We start from the raw sequence: 18,342 nt of genomic DNA, 5'->3' as shown, positions 1-18,342 counted from the left end.
GGACCCTCCCCACTTCCGTCACAGTTGTGACGATTTGCGTCTGCACCGGAAGTGCCTGTACTGCCGATGTGGTACCTACTGACCGCGGTTTCGGTCGCTCTCCCTTGTTTTCCTCGCTGGTTGTTTGCGTCGCGCCATGGCGGTAAGGAGGGCGGATAGGGCGGGGTTCGCAACGGCAGAAGATTCCCGGGTCCGGGAGACTTAAAACAGAGGAAGGACATCGAAGGAAGCGGATCTGCCAGAGGGGGGCGCCATGCAGTGGCCAGACCATTCTAGAGCTAGCGGGGTGGGGGGAAATGGAGCCGGCCCGTCGCCATACCAGAAGTAGTGCGGGAGGGGAGTGGGCGTCAGTACCAGATTGTACCAGACCTGATAGGAGACCTTAGGGGCTTGTGAAATGGGTGGGCGTCAGCCAAGATTTGGAGGGGCGCACTGTACAGTGCCACTCAGGAGCTCCCCTTGAAGGGGTAGTCAGCCCAAAGCTGGGTTTCAGCAGGAGAGCTGGGAGATAATCAGCCTAGTGTTGGATTGTTCCAGGGTGAGCAGGAGGCGATCATCGGTAAAGGTGTTGCACAGATAGTGTCAGCCCTAAACAGGGTGGACTGGAGGAGGGGTGGGCATCCCAAGGATTGTGCTAGATTTGAGCACCGTAGGGACCTGGCTTAGGTGCAGGTTTAATTCTGTACCTGACCAGACTGGGGAGGAGGGTGAGGAGGACCGTGGCTGAGGAGGGCTCTGACAGCATCTTACCATCCCTCTGCAGCCCAAGGGCAAAGTGGGCACGAGAGGGAAGAAGCAGATATTTGAAGAGAACAAAGAGACTCTGAAGTTCTATCTGCGAATCATACTGGGGGCCAATGTAAGTACCTACCTCCTTGCCTACCCCAGATCCCACAGTCAGCTCTGGTGTGTATGTGTGCGTGGCGGGGGTGGTGTGTGACAGCCATGTGTAGTTTTCAAAACTGGAATTAAAAAGAAATGAGAATGGGGCATCTGGGTGGTTCGGTTGTTAAGCGTCCACCTTCAGCTCAGGTCATGATCCCAGGGTCCCGGGATCAAGCCCCGAGTTGGGTCTCCCCACTCTGTGAGAAGCCTGCTTCTCCCTCTCCCACTCCTGTTGCTTGTGTTCTTTCTCTTGTTATCTCTCTCTGTCAAATAAATAAATAAAATCTTCTTTTTTAAAAGATTTTATTTATTTCTTTGATAGAGATCACAAGTAGGCAGAGAGACAGGAAGGGTGGGGGAAGCAGGCTCCCTGCTTAGCAGAGCCCCCGATGCGGCGCTCCATCCCAGGATCCTGAGATCATGACCTGAGCCGAAGGCAGAGGCTTAACACACTGAGCCACCCAGGCCCCCCTAAATAAATAAAATCTTAAAAAAAAGAAAGAAAGAAAGAAAGAAATGAGAATGGATCCGGGCACAAAGAAAGTGCTGAGTAGTCAAAACAAAACAAAATAAAAAAATGAAAGGAGGGTTTGAGAGTCAGATGGACTTGAGCCCAGTCCATCCCACCCCAGATACACAGGGCCTTCTTTCTTGGGCTGACATATCAGAGGGGATTCTGGGTGCTCAGAACTCAGGGAACAGACCCCTTTCACCCACCAACCCTAAGAGAAACAACTGTCTCTTTCCACAGCGTGGCCTAACTCTTGGTCAGAGTCAAGAAAGGCCCGTGGTTTAGGGTATCTTTTGATCACAGCCTGATCGTATATCTGCTTACAGGCCATTTACTGTCTTGTGACCTTGGTGTTCTTCTACTCATCTGCCTCATTTTGGGCCTGGGTAAGTGTCCCCTATCCTGGGAAGTGGATAAGCGTATAGCATTTCTGGCGGGCCTTTGATACCATTCTTTTTCTGCAGATGGCCCTGGCCTTTAGTCTGGCAGTATATGGGGCCAGCTACCACTCTATGAGCTCAATGGCACGGGCAGCCTTTTCTGAGGATGGGGCCCTGATGGATGGTGGAATGGACCTCAACATGGAGCAGGGCATGGCAGAGTGAGTGTCCCCCGCTGCCAGCCCAGGTGAGCGGCCCCAGGGCTGGGGTGTTGGGGCCCAGATAGCCCAAGACCCACAACTGCCCACAACTTGAAGAGGGTAGAAGGGAGATGAACTGAGGCCCATGTACTATTTTTGGCCCTTTCAGCCTCTCTTCTATCCACAGGCACCTTAAAGATGTGATCCTACTGACAGCCATCGTGCAAGTGCTCAGCTGCTTCTCCCTCTACATCTGGTCCTTCTGGCTTCTGGTGCGTGGCTTGTAGGGCTCCCAGGAGGGGGCTGGAGCATCTAACCCTTCCCTTCTTTCATTTCCTGTGCCTGGCTTCAAGTTCCCTTTTCTGTCCTAGGCTCCAGGCCGGGCCCTTTATCTCCTCTGGGTGAATGTCCTGGGTCCTTGGTTCACGGCAGACAGTGGCACCCCAGCACCAGAGCACAATGAGAAACGGCAGCGCCGACAGGAGCGGCGGCAGATGAAGCGATTATAGCCAGTGACATTTTGGCCACAGGCTGCAAGGCCCCCTGCCAGGAGCAAGGAGGGCCTAGTCCAGGGCCCAGAAGCAGTCTAAGGTATAGGATTGTTGAATAAATGGCTCAGAATATGGCTAATGGCTGTGTGGGTAATAATGGAAGGGCGAGGCAGGAAGAGACAGTCCTTTGGTACTAGCCTCCAGCTGCAGACCGAGTGTGGTGGGTACTGTGAAAGAAGGAAAAGGCGCTTGGGTTGGCTATGAAAACTTTATTATACTCCATGTATTCAGGGAGCTTATACAAGTACTTGTACAAGTACATACACACACACGCATGCACGCACGCATAGCTAATACTGCTCAAGGCATTGTCCACTGGGCACAGAGTGGCCCTGGGGTTGAAGAGGCCCAGAATTCTGCTGATCCCTCCTCGCTCTCTAGTCTCTTGCACTGCAGGCTGGGGCCCCAGTAGGTAGGTGTCCGGAGGCAGGGCCTTCACACCTCCAGGCCAGGACCCTTGCTCAGTCCCAGGGCCTGCACCAGGTCCTCTCCGAGCCCGCTCTTCAGTGTCCGTCTCACTGCAGGGACAGAGCAGGGTTGGAGGGGGTTGATGGAATAAAGGCGGGTGGTGGGTATTTGGGAAGTACTCACAAGACTTGCGGTTGCCCCGGGAACGTTTGCGCTCCCGAGCAGCTAAGGCACGAGGACTGCTCTTCGTCACTGACTGTACCAGCAGATCCATGATCTCATCGGAAGTGTCACTGGGTAAATTGGAGCCTGGGGGTTCTTCTGGGGGTGCAGTGGAGGGCCCTGTTGCTGTCGGCGTGACTGGGGAGCTGCTCTGGACCGTGCCTAAGGGAGGCCAGATGGGGAAGTCAGGTCATGGTGACTGCAAAGCCCATTGCTCCCAGTGGCCATAGGTCCCACCTCTGCTGCGGCGGCCATGTGTGGTGTCCTCTGGCTTGCTGGTCAGCAGACTTTTCATGCTGGCGTGACTGTCGGCATCACCCCGCCCTGGCCCACTGCCCACAGCCACTGGGACAGATGGGTGGTTGGGGGCTTCCCCAGCCACACCTGAGAACTTCTCTGTCTGCAGAAGACAGAAGGATGAGCTGGGAGAGGGGAAGGGAGCCACAGGGCGCGGTAGGCCAGACCTGAAAGGGTGCCCACCTCTGTGATCATGCGGCCCCGGGTCTTGTTGCGCTCCCGGTAAGTGGCACGTTTCTGCTGCTGCTGCAGCACGCGTTCCCGGCATGTGCGGTACTCCAGGGCAAACTCGCGCAGCGTGTGGCAGAACTGCATGATGCGCACTTCCCGGGCCGCGGGTGCCGTGTAGCCCAGGTACAACAGGAAGGCGTGGAACCTGGGCAGGGTGGGGGAGGGAGGGATGGTGAGTCCGGTGTGTTTGAGGGTGGCGGTGGTGGTCCTGCCTCTCTGGCCCATGTGCCTACCTATTGCAGACACGGCGGTGTACTACCCGCAGCATGGCAACACGGCGGCCACACTGGGCCAAGAAGTGGGTGAGGCGGGCACGCAGAGCTGGGGACAGCTCATGCTTGGCCAAGCTCCGTAGGCTCTCCTCAGCTGCCCGGCTCCGACGCTCCAGCTGCCCCAAGTTCTCAGTCAGCTGCTCGAAGTCCACCTGGAAAAGCAGGGGGTACACATGCTTTCCCCTCACAGAAAGGCACCACCTGTGGCTGCCTCTGTCAGGTCAGCTGGCTTGGGCCAAGATAGCCAAGACCTGCCTCCTGCCCTCCAAAAGCACACAGTCTAATGCAGGAGAAGCTAATGTGGAACAGAGAAGCTTTCTTGGGGGAAGTGGTGGCTGAATGGAGACCCAAAGACAGTAGGTGTGTGTAGCCAGGCCAATAGAGGAAAGAGTGTTTCTGGCCAAGGACACAGCCCACGCAGACACCTCTAGCTGAGCACACTCTGGCACAACAGCCCAAACTGTTGGGGAGGGAGAGCCAGCCCCAGGAAGCAGCATGCCCTCGTTTCCACGGCTGGGCTTAGTCACGCCTCTGGCTGGTGCTAACCTTGGCACAGCGGGTCAGGGCAGGGATTTCTGAGTAGAGGTCCGAGGAATCAGGCCGGGTCTGGAGCACCAAGGAGCAGAGATGGTGCAGCAGTGACTGCCGGCGCACGGTGTCCTTCACCTCTGATACCTTCTCCAGGTAGCTCAACTCGAAGCCGCTGCTCTGAAAGGACTCCATCTGAGCCCGGGCCCAGCTGGCTCCAGGGCCCTGCCCCCCAGCCCTCGTGTGCTGCCACTCACCTGGGAACCGTTGAGGAAGTTGCCCACAGCCAGGAGAGTGGCCAGGATGCAGCGGAAGGTGGTATTTTGTACCAGCTGTGCCATGCCCACTTTCAGGTCAAATAGTGGCTCTGCGATTTCCTGGAGTGGGAGGTGATGGAGGGACTCTCAAATTACCTGGTCCTCATGCTCACCTGGCCCACCTTCTGCCCCACCCCATATTCCAAGTACCCGCTCCATGCTGTCATAGTCCAGCTTGAAGGCCCAGAGTTGTAGGCGGGCGGCCAGGCCTCCAATGGAGGCAAGGGTCATCAGGAAGTTCTCAGCTGGGCCCAGGGGTACGTCAGGATTGGCTTGCTGGGCCTCCTCGATCTTCTGCCGTTCCTCCTCCGTGGGCATCATAGTCAGCAGTTTCTGAGGATGCAGCCACCACCCCAGAGTCCCTTCAGTCCTGGCCTGAGGCTTTAGGCATTGTTTTGGACTCATCCCTAGGTCATCCAGTGGATCCCCAGGGTCTGGGGACTGCTCTAGAAATACCAAGCCCATGCCCACCACTGGAGGGACAGGAAATGCCCACTGACCAAAGGAGAGGGCCAGACCACCCACCTCCCTCCCACCCCCCTAGCTGGTATCCCCACCTCAATGCCATCCTTGCTGACAGCAAACTCATCAAAGTTGAGCAGGGCAGCCTTAATGACATGCACAGGCGGCAGGGTGGTTAGGCCAATGTTGATGGCGTTGCTGCGCTTGGGGTCCAGCACTGTGGTCATTGTCCGGCGGCCCTCACCAGCTTTCTTTAAGGTTGGGGAGAAGGGTGGTAATGAGATTGGGAAAAGAACTAGCTGGGGCAACAATTGAAGAGGGCACTCTTAAATCCCCCTTCTAAATGGCCAGGTGGTGGGGTCACCCCACAACCAGGGATCTGGGATGTGTGAGGCCTTGGGATGAGTTGAGATTCTAATTAGGGCTCTACTGATACCTTGTTGAGAGACCTTGGACAAGACTGGATGCCTTTCTTTGCCTCGGTTCCCCCATGTGGGAAATGAGTGGCAGGCAGTTCTGACTCTTAAGCTCTGATTGCCTCCTGTCTCCACTGGGGTTACCCTACAGATGAGGGTGGGTTTACCTTGGAAGGCAGCACGTCCTTGGCACGGGACTCAAACAGGTGTTCCAGCCGGGCTGTGTCCACTGAGACAGGTTCCAGTGAGGCCCACAGGGTGGGGCAAGGCCCAAAACGGCTCCCAGAGCCTCCGTGGCCCCCAGCCAGCTTTAGCTCCCGCCAGAAGAGTTTTACTGTCTTCCTCTTGCTGGGGAGGGCTAGACCATCAGGTGCTGAGGGAGGAAGTGGGGCAGCCGGAGGCGGAGGTGGAGGGAGTGAGCCTTTGATGGGTGGGGGAGGTGGGGGTGGAGGAGGCGGGGGGCCTCCAGAGAGCGCAGGCAGTGGGGGTGGTGGGGGTGGGACCCCTTTCACAGCCTCCACAGCCTCCACATTCAGCATGTCCTCGTCTTCATCCTCCCCGAGATCTGAGAAGTCAAGGTCTCCAATGCAGAGCTTGGGTACACGGATAGGAAACTCCTGAAAGGGCTCAGCCTTGGGGCTTGGTGGGGCCAGTGGCACCTTGGGCTCTGGCTCAACGCTCCGCTGGGCCCGGAGCAGACCTCGGGGGACAGGGCTCTGGGGTGTTCTGGGTGCAGGGCCTGGTTCTGGGGAGCCCCATAGTTCCCGGGTATCTAGAAAAGAGAAGCAGCTGTTAGCATCATGCCCTCTGTGGAGCAACAGGGCAACACGAGTGGATTCTACCCACCCGCCTACTTACCTGGGTGTCCATCGGGCTCATCGGCCATGGCCCCAGCCAGTGTCTCTGCCCGGCCCTGGGCCAGTGCAGCCTGCTTCTCTGTTTCCGCCGCTGCCACATTCTCCAGGAACCGGGCTCTGGAGGGAGGCACTTATCAGTGAGGATGTCTGACACAACCTAGCCCAGGGTGGTGTACATGCCTTACTGGGCCCCTGGGCACTGCCCCAAATTGCAGGCACACACAGACACACAGGGGAACAGTCCATGCGCTGAGCAGACCCAGGACTTACCCCCCAAGGCCAGTCCCTGTTCAGTCCTCCATATCTGGGGAGGGTCAGTACCAACCAAGCATCCCCAGTTCAACATGGGGAGAAGTTCTGCTTAACGTCTAACTTGCAACCTTGCTGCTGTTCATGTTCACTGTCTTGGTTCTAGACAAGGACCCTCAGAGCAGGGGAAGGGGAGCTGTCTCATGCCTGGTAGCTCAGAGAGCTATGACCCATGCCCAGAAAAGGGCCTAGTAAACAACAGGCTTTAGCTTGTGAGGCTTATGCTTTACTGACTGAGCTACCACAACAGGCACTCAGTTTATGTGGAAATAATGAACGTGATCCAGTGTCTTTTTTCAGCCCCTCCAGCCTCTTTTGGCCCTTGGTCCCTGCCCTTCCCTCAGTCCGAGGTGGTTTCTCTTCCCCCACACCATACAGCACCCTAGACACCCTAGATAGCTTATGATCCTGCCTTCTTCCTGGGAGAATGGGCTCCAGGTTGGGAGTCTGTGTCCTCATTTCTGGTTGAGGCTGTTAAGATGTCACTATCAAAGCACAGGGACCACTATGGAATTGCTTCCCTACCCCTAGGATAACAGAGGCATATATCTGGGAGAGCGTGGGCCTGAGAGTCCCCCAGCTCTGCGGCATGAGGCACATGGAACCCCCGCTGGGGGAAGCAATGCTGAAGCCCTGAGCACGTGGCAGGCCTGGCAGGTTGGCCTCTGTACTTACTCCAGCCTGGCCTGCTCAGTAGGGGACTGAGGGACAGGTGGGCTCTCTGGGGCCCTGGGTGGGGGGGATGAGAGGAAGAGATGGTAATTGTGGTGCCTGCTCCACTCCAAAGCCCAGCTGCTCATATCCACCCAGAGCTGGGTGGTGATACCGGGGTTCCTTCCCAGCCCCCGCGGGAAGGGGAGGTGTGGAGGAGGCAGGACATGAGGAAACTGGAAATGGAGGGGAGAGACTGACATGAAGCAGAACAGGGAGCAATAAGAGACAAAGAGCAGAACAAGAGAGTCAAGGGATAGCAATAGAGAAACAAGGGGGGCCAGGGGATAGATGACAAAGGGTCAGGGACAGGTAGAATGCCAGAAAGAGATGAAGACAAGCAGCAGGAGGAAGGGGTCCCGTCAGAGCAGAACCCCACCCCTCAGCAGTCACTTACCAAACAGGAGCAGTTTGGTGAAGTCTGGAAAGAAAGAGAAAGCACGCGTTTGGGCAGAGGAGTTTGGGCAGAGGAGGCGGAGGGGCTCAGAGTGCGGGGACAGCTGGAGAGAGGACTCTAGGGGCAGTCTCTATCTCCCTGCTTACTTGTAGATGCTCCTCTCGCTGGAGCTGTCGGCTGAGGGCCCCAAAGAGATGGCAGGAAAGAGGTTCACCGAGGTACAGAGGCCAGAAGTTGGGCCCGCAGGTTTAGGGGCCAGGCTGGTCGACAGGGCGGGGCCAGTGGAGTAGGTGGAGATTACAGCCGAGGAGGGGTCTCCAGGGCTCGAGGCGGGGTCCCCTGGGCTTGAGGGGCCTGTCCGAGGTGAGGCAGGGCCTGTGCGGCCAGTTGCGGGGCCTACAGGGCTAGAGGTGGGGCCTGTCAACTGACAAGGCCACGACTGGGCAGATCCACCCCTCCCCATGTGCCAAGGCAAGTTCTCTCTTACCAAGGCTCCGAGGGGCGCACAGGGCAGCCCCCGCCTTCTAGAGACCGGCGGCTCCTCTTGCCCTCCTCCGAAGAGGGCTTTCTGCGTTCCCGCCGTCCGCCTGCAGTGGCTTCCTCAATGTCTCCATCCTCCAACCGCAGGGCATTCTAGTGGAGGTGGACCCAGATGTGAGCCGCTGAGACCCACATAGGTAGGGTGGGGTGCTGGGGAACTGCGCCTCTTCCGTCCCCTCCAGCCGTGCCCAGATGGCCCAGCCTACCTCATAGAGCACAAGCTGTGTGCGCAGGTCGAAATCAGTCCCCGATGCGCCCAAGTGGCGCTGGACCAGAGCTTCCATGCCCTGCTGCTCCAGGGCATCTGTCACATCATAGAAGGAGTCCTGGTCTGGAAGCGCTGCCAGTGTCTAGAGGGTGGGGATGGGAGGGCAAGGCTAAGGCTGATGGAGACTGGAAGTTAGGAGTTTTAGGGGCCTAGAATTGGCACCTCGTTCTCCCCCCTTCTCAGGGCCCCCCCCACCTTGTTGATGAGGGTGACTGTGTACACCAACAACTCGGGGTCAGCGCCATTCTTCTCCTCCAGGATGGACACCAGATTGGCCCAAGGAAGAGAGCCTGACACACAGAAAGGGGAGCGATCATACAGGGACAGGTAGGGGAGAGGGCTCCGAGTGGTCGGAGAGGAAGGGACACTCTCTCACCTGTGGAGCTGGCCACAGAGTTGACGGCACGGATAAGCAGTGGCGCATTGCTCTCTGAGTACTCCACAAATACCAGCAGCAGCTTTAGGGCCGTTTTCACGACCAAGCGGGACTGGGGGGAGGGGTCACCACATATGAGTGGGGCTTGGGCCAGACTTGTGCCAGTTCCTGGTGGGGAGGGTTAAGGGCTTCTGGGGCTGGACCCAGAGAGGAGAGTCTAGGCACAAAGACCCTGGCCCCAGACCCAGGTACTGGAGAGCCTTCTAGGCTTAGAGGAGCCTGAGACTTACAACATTCCAACCCATTTTAAAGAAGAGGAGACTGAGGTCAGAGAGAGGCAGTGGGAGAAAGGCGCATGGCTGTGTGGAGGGCCACTTACCACGCTGGCACACAGTGTGTACAGCCACTGCACGGTCTCACTGTGGGCCACCACCCCCAGCATCCCATCCACAAACAGCATCAGCTGGCCTAGTGCTGGGGACACAGGGACAAGACAAGGTCAGGTAGGGGTTGCCAAAGGCAGGGGTCATGAGGGAGGAAAGGGGCTGACCTCGGAGGATGTAGCTCTGGTAGTTGTGGTCGGCAGCAGCACCCACACGGATCAGGCAGCTCAGCCCCTCCGAGTGCACAAATTCAGGCACCAAGTCCTTGTCCTCCTGGGGACACAATGGAGGAGTTTAAGCAGGGCTCAGGCTGGACACCCAACCCCAGCCCTCTTCTGGGCCTCACCTGGAAGATCTGCTTTAGTGAGAAGAGGGAGCGACGCAGCTCAGGGCCACTGGAGCCATACAATTTTTCTGCAAGGGGTAAGTGGACATGGAAACCTCAAGGGGGCACAGACACCCTCTTCTACTGGAACACAATCCCCCACCAAAGAATATTCTAGTACTCTTGAACCCCCAGCCTCCTCCTCCACTGCCTGACTCTGGGCAACCCCCATCGCAGTTTAGCTGCAGCATCAGCCCTTGGCCATGGAAGGAGAGGTCAGGATAGGAATGGGGAGGGGCTGCACATCCTGTCTCCTGCCTTGTCCACTGTCCAGCACAGGCCTGAAAGAAATTGAGCCAGTGGGGCTGGAGAGGGGGGATTCCCAGACTCTAATGCCCTCATACACTTACCCAAGATGGCATTGACCCTCACAGAGAGTTGAGTACGCAGGATGAGTGTAGGCTTCCGCCCTTTGCTGGAATCAAGCAGCCTAGTCAGCAGTTTCTAGGCCATTCCTCAAGGGTCCCTGCCCCCATACCAGAGCAGCTAAAGACCACTCCACATGCCAACCCTGGCCCAACTCCTTCCTTCCTAACAAGAGGATGTGTGCAAACATAGGTATCTCAGGTATGTGCAAGAGCCCCTCCCCACCAGTCCAGGGCATCAGGTAACATTGGCTAGGTCTTGGGATTCCCCTTGCACACAGTCCCCTGGGGTGGCAGAAGGTAACCCATATCCCAGGCTAGAGATCAGGTGTCCTGGCTGCTGACACCTGAGCCACCCCCTGGCCCATCAGCTCTGACCTGATCTCTTCATAGAAGCTCTCCAGCATCTCCCGCTGCTCTTCCAGAGACAACTCGGGGTCCAGGTAGTATCCAGAGGGAGACACTTGGAGGGCACAGTCCTCCAGCTGGGGGCAAAGGGAATAGCTGTCAGGGCTGGGAAAGAGGTGGCAGGGGTATGTCTGAAGACCCTAGGACCTCCCGACCCCCACTCAAAGAGCTGGCAGAGTGGCAGGCCACAGGGAGCGCTGCAGCCACGCATTCCTCCAGCAGCCATTTCTCACAGGCCTACTACATGCAGCGCACCCCCCCAAGGTGCCAGGCTTTCTGGCCCTTAGCACGTACTGTATCTTCCAGCTAACACCTACCCAGTCTGTAGGTTTCAGATCAGGTAATGGTTTTTTGGAACGCTCTCCTCCACTCTAGCCAATGCTATGCCACCCATTCCATCCCATGTGTGCAGCTCCATGTGTGGCCTTCCACAGAGCGTGATACTATCCTAGACCCTACTCTTCTTCCCCACTAACCATGGGTTCTCTGGGTCAGGCACCATGTCTGTCTTGCCTATGCCATATCTGCAGAGCCCAGCATAGCATTTGGCTCACGCTAAGTGCTTACTAAACACTGTTGAGCTAATGAACATGAATAAGGAAGGGGAATAGAGAGAAGATGGGAGGAAGTTCCTGCTTTCGAGGAAGTTCACAGCCCTGGGGTGATAAGCTGCATCCACAAAGCATTCAAGCCCAGGGAGAAAGTGTAAACCCAGCTCCGAGAGGTATGTGTGTTGTCTCCCTGAACCGAGGTGGTGAGGAACTGCAGGTAATACATGGGGGGTAAGTCACTCTAAGCCTCAGAGTCTTTGCCCTGCCCCATGGGAGCTGGACCTCAGAGGCCTCCAAGGGGTCTCTTGAAAACCAGGTTTTAGGGTCTGACTCAGTCAGTCTGCACTGGGTCCCTGGAACCTGCATTGTACAAGGCACACATCCTACCCACGTGTCTGTTTCCCACATATCTCTGCTGCGCCCTGAGCCTGGCTCCGGTCCACCACTACCAGGTGTGACACTGGCCTCTTGAGAAGTACCTGTAGAGAGGGCTAGTGAAGTGACTCCAGAGAGTCTGAGAGGGCAGCAGCACTGGGGGTAGCACAGAGCCGGTATGCAGGGCTCAGCAAAGTCCCCTTGAACTGAGTGGTCCTGCTCCTTGATGTAACATGGCCCAGGGAGAGCCCACCTCTGGAGAAGCAGGGTGTTTTCTGGCTTCCATCTTACTGCGAAAGTCAATCCCATAATTTGTCCTGTTGTTCTGTCAGCCCTGCCCTGCTCTGGGCCCAGTCCAAGGGCTTCCAGCTGCCCTTGGTCCCCTGGGTGGGGGAAGGGAGTCCAGAACCTGCCCCTACCCCTGTTTCTGCTTTGCACCCCTGCTCACACCTGAGAACCTGACCTAGCTCCTTCCTGGCAGTTCAGCATTGAGGCGCTTGGGTGACACCCCCTCCCCCCCCGGTTCCCCTCCCCCATCCTGTCTCGCCTGGGACATGGGACATAGGACAAACACTCCAGCCTGTTCTCTGTCCCACTTCCTGCCTGGCTGCCTGCCCTCCCTTGGGCGCCTTGGGCGGGCCTGGCCTCTCTCCCCTCCCTGGGAGCAGAGTCATCTTCTCCAGGGCCTACTAGCAACAGGCCTGAGATGGGGAGGCAAGGCCCCAGGGCTGGGGTGCTCCGTCTTGGGCCAGCTCAGCTGAGGGCAACCCCACATTCCTCCTGATCCCTTTTCCCACATGGTGACTCAGCAGCCTGCCTTCCCCACCCCCATCCAAGCACAGCTGCATCTCCTTCCACCTTGGACTAGAGGATCCTGGGACTCTAGAGAAACATCCACACACCCTGCCCCAGCCCCAGAGCAACAAATTCCTTCAGAGATCCCCCAAATCACACATCTATAGAATAGCTCACTCATTCAAACATTTATGGACCAGGCTGGTTTGAGGTGCTGAACACACAGCAGGGAAGAAGATAACTGCTCCTGCCTGTCCTGCCTTCCAGCGGAGGCAGGCAGGCTCGCCTCAGGAAAAGGCTACAAATGAATGTAGAAGTATAAGTGCCATGAGTGCAAAGCAGAGGGGTGGAGTGCTGTGAAGGTAAACACTGGGGGCGATCAGATTATACCTGATACGTACTTCCACACCCAGGTTCATGGTCCGGTATATATATATATGCTCTGCTGGAGCACAGGTCCAAGAAGCACACCCCCACAAAACTCGGCTCCAGCAGGTTCTCCTCCCCTCCTCCAAGCACGTTTGTGTGCTCTCATCCCAAGTGAGCAGAGAACGGCTCTCTCCTTCCAGAATGCCTGCATAATACTTGGGGTAAGGTCCTGAAGGCCAAGTGCTCCATCATCAGTGGCCTCCCTAGAGAAGTCCTGAGGTAGCAGCCAGCCCAAAGCCTCCAAGGATGGTCCCTCCCCACCCCAACCCAGCTGCCTGTCCTGGGTGGAGAAGGGGGAGGGTGGGCTAAGGTGGCAAAGAACAGAGACTTCCTGCCAGCTGGGTGGTGCTTGTCCCTCACACCCCTGGCCCCTTGCTTGGGTCACCATTCTGAGAGCCAAACCTCTGGGGCTTGTTTCTCACACCCTGGGGCTGAGCCAGGCCAGAATAATCCTGCCGACAGTGCTTAGGGTCAGCACAGGGCCCATGTGGGCCCACATCCTCGACTCCTCCTGGTTCTTGTCTTGCACGCTTCTCTGTGTCTGTCTTGGAGTCCTCTCCATTCTTCCCAGGCTCAGCCCCTCCCTTCAGCATCCAGCCCACTTTTCTCTTGGTTCTCTGCGCTTAGGCTTTTCTGACAGCCTAAACCAACTCATTCTATATGGTGGGTTTTTTTTTTTTTTTTTTTTTTTTAGATTTTATTTATTTGTTGGAGAGAGAGAGCACACAAGCAGGCAGAGTGGCAGGCAGAGGCAGAGACAGAAGCAGGCTCCCTGCAGAGCAAGAAGCCTGATGGGGGACTTGATCCCAGCACCCTGGGATCATGACCTGAGCTGAAGGCAGCCGCTTAACCGACTGAGCCACCCAAGCGTCCCTCCACATGGCTTTAAATTCAAGAACAAACTTAGAGGACCATGGTGTCTACTCCCCAGTATTTTTCATAACTACAAATCAGGTGAGAACGAACACTAGGGGCAGGGAAAGAAGATGGAGCAGAGGGCAGAATTATATGCTGAAGGACTCCTCTTCTAGGAAATAATTTGGCTAACTGCTTTTTTTTTTAAAGATTTTATTTGTTCATGAGAGACAGAAAGAGAGAGACAGAGGCAGAGGCAGAAGGAGAAGCAGGTTCCCTGCTGAGCAGGGAGCCTGGGATGTGGAACTGGATCCCAGGACCCTGAGACCATGACCCGAGCTTAAGGCAGACACCCAACCATCTGAGCCACCCAGTTGCCCCATTGCTAACTGCTTTTTTCTTTTGCTTTCCTATAAACATGAGACCCTTGTGGCACCTGGCTGGCTCATTTGGAGAGCATGCAACTCTGGATCTTAGGGTCATGAGTTTAAGCCCCACATTGGGTGTAGAGATTACTTAAACAAACAAACAAACAAATAAACTTTAAACATGAGATCCTCCTTCTACTGTTATCTTGGGTTTCCAACTAGACCATGACTTCCTGGATGAGACACTATGGATGGGACTTGAGGAGGGAAATCCACATTAGTTATGCCTCCTCTGTGTCACATACCAGGTTGCTTAGTTGTTTGATTCTCCTGCTATTCCTTTTTTTTTTTTTAAGTTTTATTTACTTGTAAGTAATCTCTATGCCCAAAGTGGGGCTCGAACCCACGATCCTGAGATCAAGCATCAGATAGATACATTACCAATTGAGCCAGCCAGGTGCCCCTCTCCTGATAATCCTTTTACAGGTGAGGAAACTAAGGCTCAGAAACTCAGTGAATATACCCCAGGCTGCACAACCAGGAATGGAACCAGGGCTAACTGACCTAGATCTTGGGAGCATGTAGTGTTGCTAAGGGCTGAAGACCACCCCTCAGTTTTCTGGACTCTGCAAATACCCCAAACTGGTCTTTCCAGTTGTAGCAAGGGAACACAAATGAACACATACGTATCATACACACCAAGGTAACCGTGCCTACATCTGCAAGGACCTAGGTCCTGGGGTCCCTTACCAGGCTGCATCTCAGGTTCCCTAGCCCAGAATGACCAGTAAATTGGACATGGACGGTGGTCCCAGAGAAAGCTGGGAGAAGCCATGACTCATGTCCATATCCCAGTCTTCTAGTTTTCCCAAAAGACCTCCATATCAGGGAAATAAAGTGCTCAGTTCATCACCAGAGCACCCCATCTTACCCTTAAGACTCATCTGAGACCCCTCCAGTTGGTCCCTGTCCCAGCAGATCAGGTTCACATTTTAGTCCCCTTGCCACATTGCTCCTGAGAGGTAAACTGAGGCTGGAGTAGAGAGGGTGCAAGGGCAAAAAATATTCCAGGACAGTGCCACCCCTGTCCTCCTCTAATCTTTAGCCATGGCTGAGGAAACAGTTACTGGTGATGGACAGATTTCTAGGGCTATCCCTGCTGCTAGAAGTAGGGGGCTCCTCGGCCCTTTGCATCAGGATCAGAGCGGCTCTCAGGTCTCTCTGCCCGGAACCCATGGAGAAGAATTCTCTGTCTCATATGTGGCAGGGCCTTTAGGTGTCCAAGAGGGGCTCCTGAGGCACTGCCCAGACCAAAATGTAGCAGAGCTCTGGGTAGAGATGAAATGCATGGCCAGAGGGTCAGGTTCTCTCCTGGGCAGGGGCCTTTCTGGGGCTGAGAGGTTTCTGCACTGAGGGAAGACAGATACTTGTAATATTCCCCTGCGGACACCCAGCGTGGCCCAAGACACTGCCAGGACCCTCCCCACCCCCCTCACCCCTCCCACTCCCACCCAGGGCCAGGAGATGAGTCAGAGGCTGTGGCAAGGAGCTTCCTCCTAGACTAGGAGGAAATGAGCAAGGCCTTCTCAGATCTGAAAGCTCTAAATGGTTTAAAAAGGAAGCCCCCAGGGGAACTCTAGTGGCTAGGCCCAGCCCAATGGGGTATGTGGGGTGGAGCTCCAGAGAGAAAGTGGGCTGGGCCTTCCTACATTCCCAGGGAGGGAGCAGGGTCTGCAGGGATGATGAAGGTCAGTGCCCAGAGTGGGAGGGCAGATGTCTTCTCTTGACTGTGTCCTGTTTCCCTGTTGAACAGATGTACAGAGGATAAAGTATTGAGTGGAGACCCCCTCCTTATTATTTCTGCTCTAGGCCTGAGATGGAAATGCTTGGGTTTCTGGGCCACCTCTTCCCTCTTTAGGGCTATGTAGGCAGGCTTGAGTCATGTCTGTGCCCTTGGGGCATGCGCTTATAGGAGCAGGGGAGGAACCAGCTGTTGATATTTCCTGCAAGGAACAGCCCTGCTCCCCCTCTCGCAACCCTCTGATGTCCCTGCCCCTACCCTATTCTCAGCCCTTCTTCCTCCAGCCTTCTATTCTGGGGCTGTGGTCACAGTTTATATTTGGGATGAGCACATCACAGTGTATCTGACCATTCCTGGCAGAGCTGCCAGCCCCAGGGAATCCTGGCTTCAGGCACAGTGCTAACTCAGTGTGCCCACCAGCATATCCTGCCTGTGGGGGATATGGTAGTCCTCAGGTACACCAACTGGGAGATCCTAAAGGTGGGGAAACCAGGAATGCCTGAGGTGGGGAGTTCATACTTAACACACTCTACATCTGAGCTCTGTAGTGTCTTTAGCTATGAAGTACAGAGCACCGGGTGCAGCAGGGAGATGGGTCCCTAAGTGAGGGGAAGAAAAGGGGGTGGGTTCTTTTCTGTTGCTGACCTCCCAAATCTGCCTCTAATTGGAAAGAGGGCTATTAGGGCTAAGTTCTGTCCTCGAGTGGGGAGTGGGAGGAATACTATGTTTTCTGTAGTGCTCCGGGCTTATTTCAGCACCAGGAGTTCCAGGAGCCCGAAGGCAGGAACCTAGACCTGGTTTAACACCCCTCTCCAGCGCCCATCCTGAATTGAAGGTGGCCTCGGGCTGGACGTGATCCTTCCAGGCCCACCTCAGGTTGCCCCTTTGAAAAGGGTGAGCAAAAGGGGTTGCATCAAAACTCTAAAGTGGGCAGTGTGCTTGAAGCCGTGGCCTTGAAGCCCGGGCTCTGCCCGGACACGCGCCACTCCCCCGGCGGATAATCTCACCAACTCTCCCGCCCGCGCTCAGAGGCGGGGCCGGCCCGCAGAGCGAGGAATGCAGGCTGGGGGCCCGGCGCCCGGGGCACATTCCAGGGGAGACCCCAGGCCAGGGGGGCAAGTTTGCGCAACTCGCCTCAGCTAAGGCTGATAGCGGGGGGGCGGGAGCAACCCCGCCAACTCCTTCTCTTTTTCCTCAACACTCGATGTATACTGGCTGGCGGGGAACCCTGGTGGGGGTGGTAATGCGCCTCCCCGAGTACTGGTCCGGAAACCCAGCGCGCGGGAAAGCGCCTGCAGGGGGCTGAGCGCAGGGAGCCGGAGGGGAGGTAGGGCCAACCATCTGGAAAAAGGCCTCTCCTAGCGCTGTGCACGAGTCGGCTCTGGGACGCAAGCAAACTAGGGCAGGCTGGCGGTTTAAAATTAGCCCGGCCCGCCCCCTCCCTTCTAGCCGTGGGCCCGCTGCGCCTGGAGTACGGGATGGTGGGGGCGGTGACTCAAAGGGCTTTTCCACCAATGCAGACACCAGCTAGTTCTCGGTGTGTCCCGGGCCGGACCGGTTCCCCGGGACTCATCTCTCCCCGAGAAGCCTCTCTTCTACTGGCACTCCCAAGCAGGGCCCCCACCTACGGAGGCAACATTCTACACGGCAGGACCCAATCCAGCCTCCAGAAACCGCTGGAAGCCTTGGCCGCCCCCAGTGGCCCGCCCCCTGATCCGCCCCTCCTCTTGGTCCCGCCTCACCTCACCTGAAGCAGGTGGAAGCTGGTCCTTCCCCGGCTCCAACTTTTAGTCCGCTACCACCCAAACACCTACTGTCCATTTATCCAGATCGGTTACCCAGGCAGACAGGCCCCGAAGAGACCCCGAACAACTCCCCAGGTGGGCCTCACTTCGAGCGGCAGCCAGAGTGGCGCAGACCACAAACTCCCATCTCCCTTCTTCAGCTTCCCTTAACTTGAGAGGCGTCCCGCGAAAGAAAGGCAGCGTGGATCTTGAGTCCCCAGCCCAAGACTTTCCCGCAGAAGCGCACCCGCTCCAGCCTCTCCCCGAGGGTTACTTCCCAAAGGCTTTCAGGGCGCCATGAACCTTTGATCGCCTCCAGTCTCCCCGGGTCTCCTCACCTTCAGTGGAGCCGCCAGCAGGCGGTGCAGCCCGGGTATCTGCGCACCCAGGGGCAGCGCCCCGTCCAGGCTGCAGGTGGGGGCCCGGCGCGGCTCCGGGAAGTTGGCACATGCGAAGGGGTCGGTGTCCTCCAAGTACTGCACCCGCACGGTCACCACTGATACCGGGTCCCCGTCTCCACGGTCTTCCTCGCCCGCCATCGTTTGTCACTGGCTCACGCCGCGCCTCCGGGACCGTCCCGGCCCCGCGGCGGCGTCGGCTCAACTAGCTCCGCTGTCTGGGCGGGGTCGGAACGGACCAGGCTGAGGAGGGGCGGAGCCAGACGGAGGCGGGGCCCAGGAAGGGGGCGGAGCCAAGAGTCTTCCC

At 56.8% G+C, this 18,342-nt stretch overlaps 2 protein-coding genes across 5 annotated transcripts; one reads left to right on the top strand and one right to left on the bottom strand.

The window, feature by feature from the left end:
* On the top strand, window positions 1–2,606 carry TMEM208 (transmembrane protein 208). 3 transcript variants are annotated; one of them, XM_082711930.1, is made up of 6 exons: window positions 1–142; window positions 764–859; window positions 1,723–1,782; window positions 1,861–1,997; window positions 2,164–2,248; window positions 2,348–2,606. In XM_082711930.1, exons 1-6 carry the CDS (start codon window positions 137–139, stop codon window positions 2,483–2,485), a joined length of 522 nt encoding a protein of 173 aa, XP_082568056.1. In that variant the 5' UTR covers window positions 1–136; the 3' UTR covers window positions 2,486–2,606. The 3 variants fall into 3 exon arrangements, 1 of the variants encoding a protein (XP_082568056.1); XR_014305834.1 differs by having other exon boundaries at window positions 18–142; window positions 1,861–2,023; XR_014305835.1 differs by having other exon boundaries at window positions 21–142; window positions 1,861–2,023; window positions 2,146–2,248.
* A 115-nt stretch (window positions 2,607–2,721) lies between these two features.
* On the bottom strand, window positions 2,722–18,301 carry FHOD1 (formin homology 2 domain containing 1). 2 transcript variants are annotated; one of them, XM_082711886.1, is made up of 22 exons: window positions 17,976–18,301; window positions 10,650–10,756; window positions 10,257–10,321; window positions 9,868–9,935; window positions 9,689–9,794; window positions 9,518–9,612; window positions 9,139–9,250; window positions 8,958–9,052; window positions 8,701–8,844; window positions 8,442–8,587; window positions 8,101–8,358; window positions 6,539–6,654; window positions 5,848–6,452; window positions 5,360–5,515; window positions 4,953–5,135; window positions 4,743–4,862; window positions 4,504–4,665; window positions 3,919–4,109; window positions 3,638–3,830; window positions 3,395–3,557; window positions 3,119–3,319; window positions 2,722–3,045 (listed from the first exon to the last, which is right to left on the bottom strand). In XM_082711886.1, the coding sequence occupies exons 1-22, from the start codon at window positions 18,174–18,176 to the stop codon at window positions 2,963–2,965; spliced, it is 3,570 nt and encodes a 1,189-aa protein (XP_082568012.1). In that variant the 5' UTR covers window positions 18,177–18,301; the 3' UTR covers window positions 2,722–2,962. The 2 variants fall into 2 exon arrangements, with proteins under 2 accessions (XP_082568012.1, XP_082568013.1); XM_082711887.1 differs by having other exon boundaries at window positions 10,257–10,372; window positions 17,976–18,243.
* Window positions 18,302–18,342: the final 41 nt, after the last annotated feature.

Source organism: Mustela nivalis (genome assembly GCF_964662115.1).
Source record: "Mustela nivalis genome assembly, chromosome: 18".
NCBI classification, from domain to species: domain Eukaryota; kingdom Metazoa; phylum Chordata; class Mammalia; order Carnivora; family Mustelidae; genus Mustela; species Mustela nivalis.
This window is presented reverse-complemented; position numbering and strand designations above follow the sequence as displayed.

What these genes read in the sequence shown, in the direction of transcription:
- TMEM208 (XM_082711930.1), top strand. An exon ending in ATGGAGCAGGGCATGGCAGA is followed by an intron (nt 1,998 to 2,163) that starts GTGAGTGTCCCC and finishes TTCTATCCACAG; the next exon opens with GCACCTTAAAGATGTGATCC. An exon ending in TCTGGTCCTTCTGGCTTCTG is followed by an intron (nt 2,249 to 2,347) that starts GTGCGTGGCTTG and finishes TTTCTGTCCTAG; the next exon opens with GCTCCAGGCCGGGCCCTTTA.
- FHOD1 (XM_082711886.1), bottom strand. Translation starts at nt 18,176, where the DNA reads ATGGCGGGCGAGGAAGACCGTGGAGACGGGGACCCGGTATCAGTGGTG. An exon ending in GAGGGTCAATGCCATCTTGG is followed by an intron (nt 9,936 to 10,256) that starts GTAAGTGTATGA and finishes TACCCCTTGCAG; the next exon opens with AAAAATTGTATGGCTCCAGT. An exon ending in TGAGCCCGATGGACACCCAG is followed by an intron (nt 6,453 to 6,538) that starts GTAAGTAGGCGG and finishes TCTCTTTTCTAG; the next exon opens with ATACCCGGGAACTATGGGGC.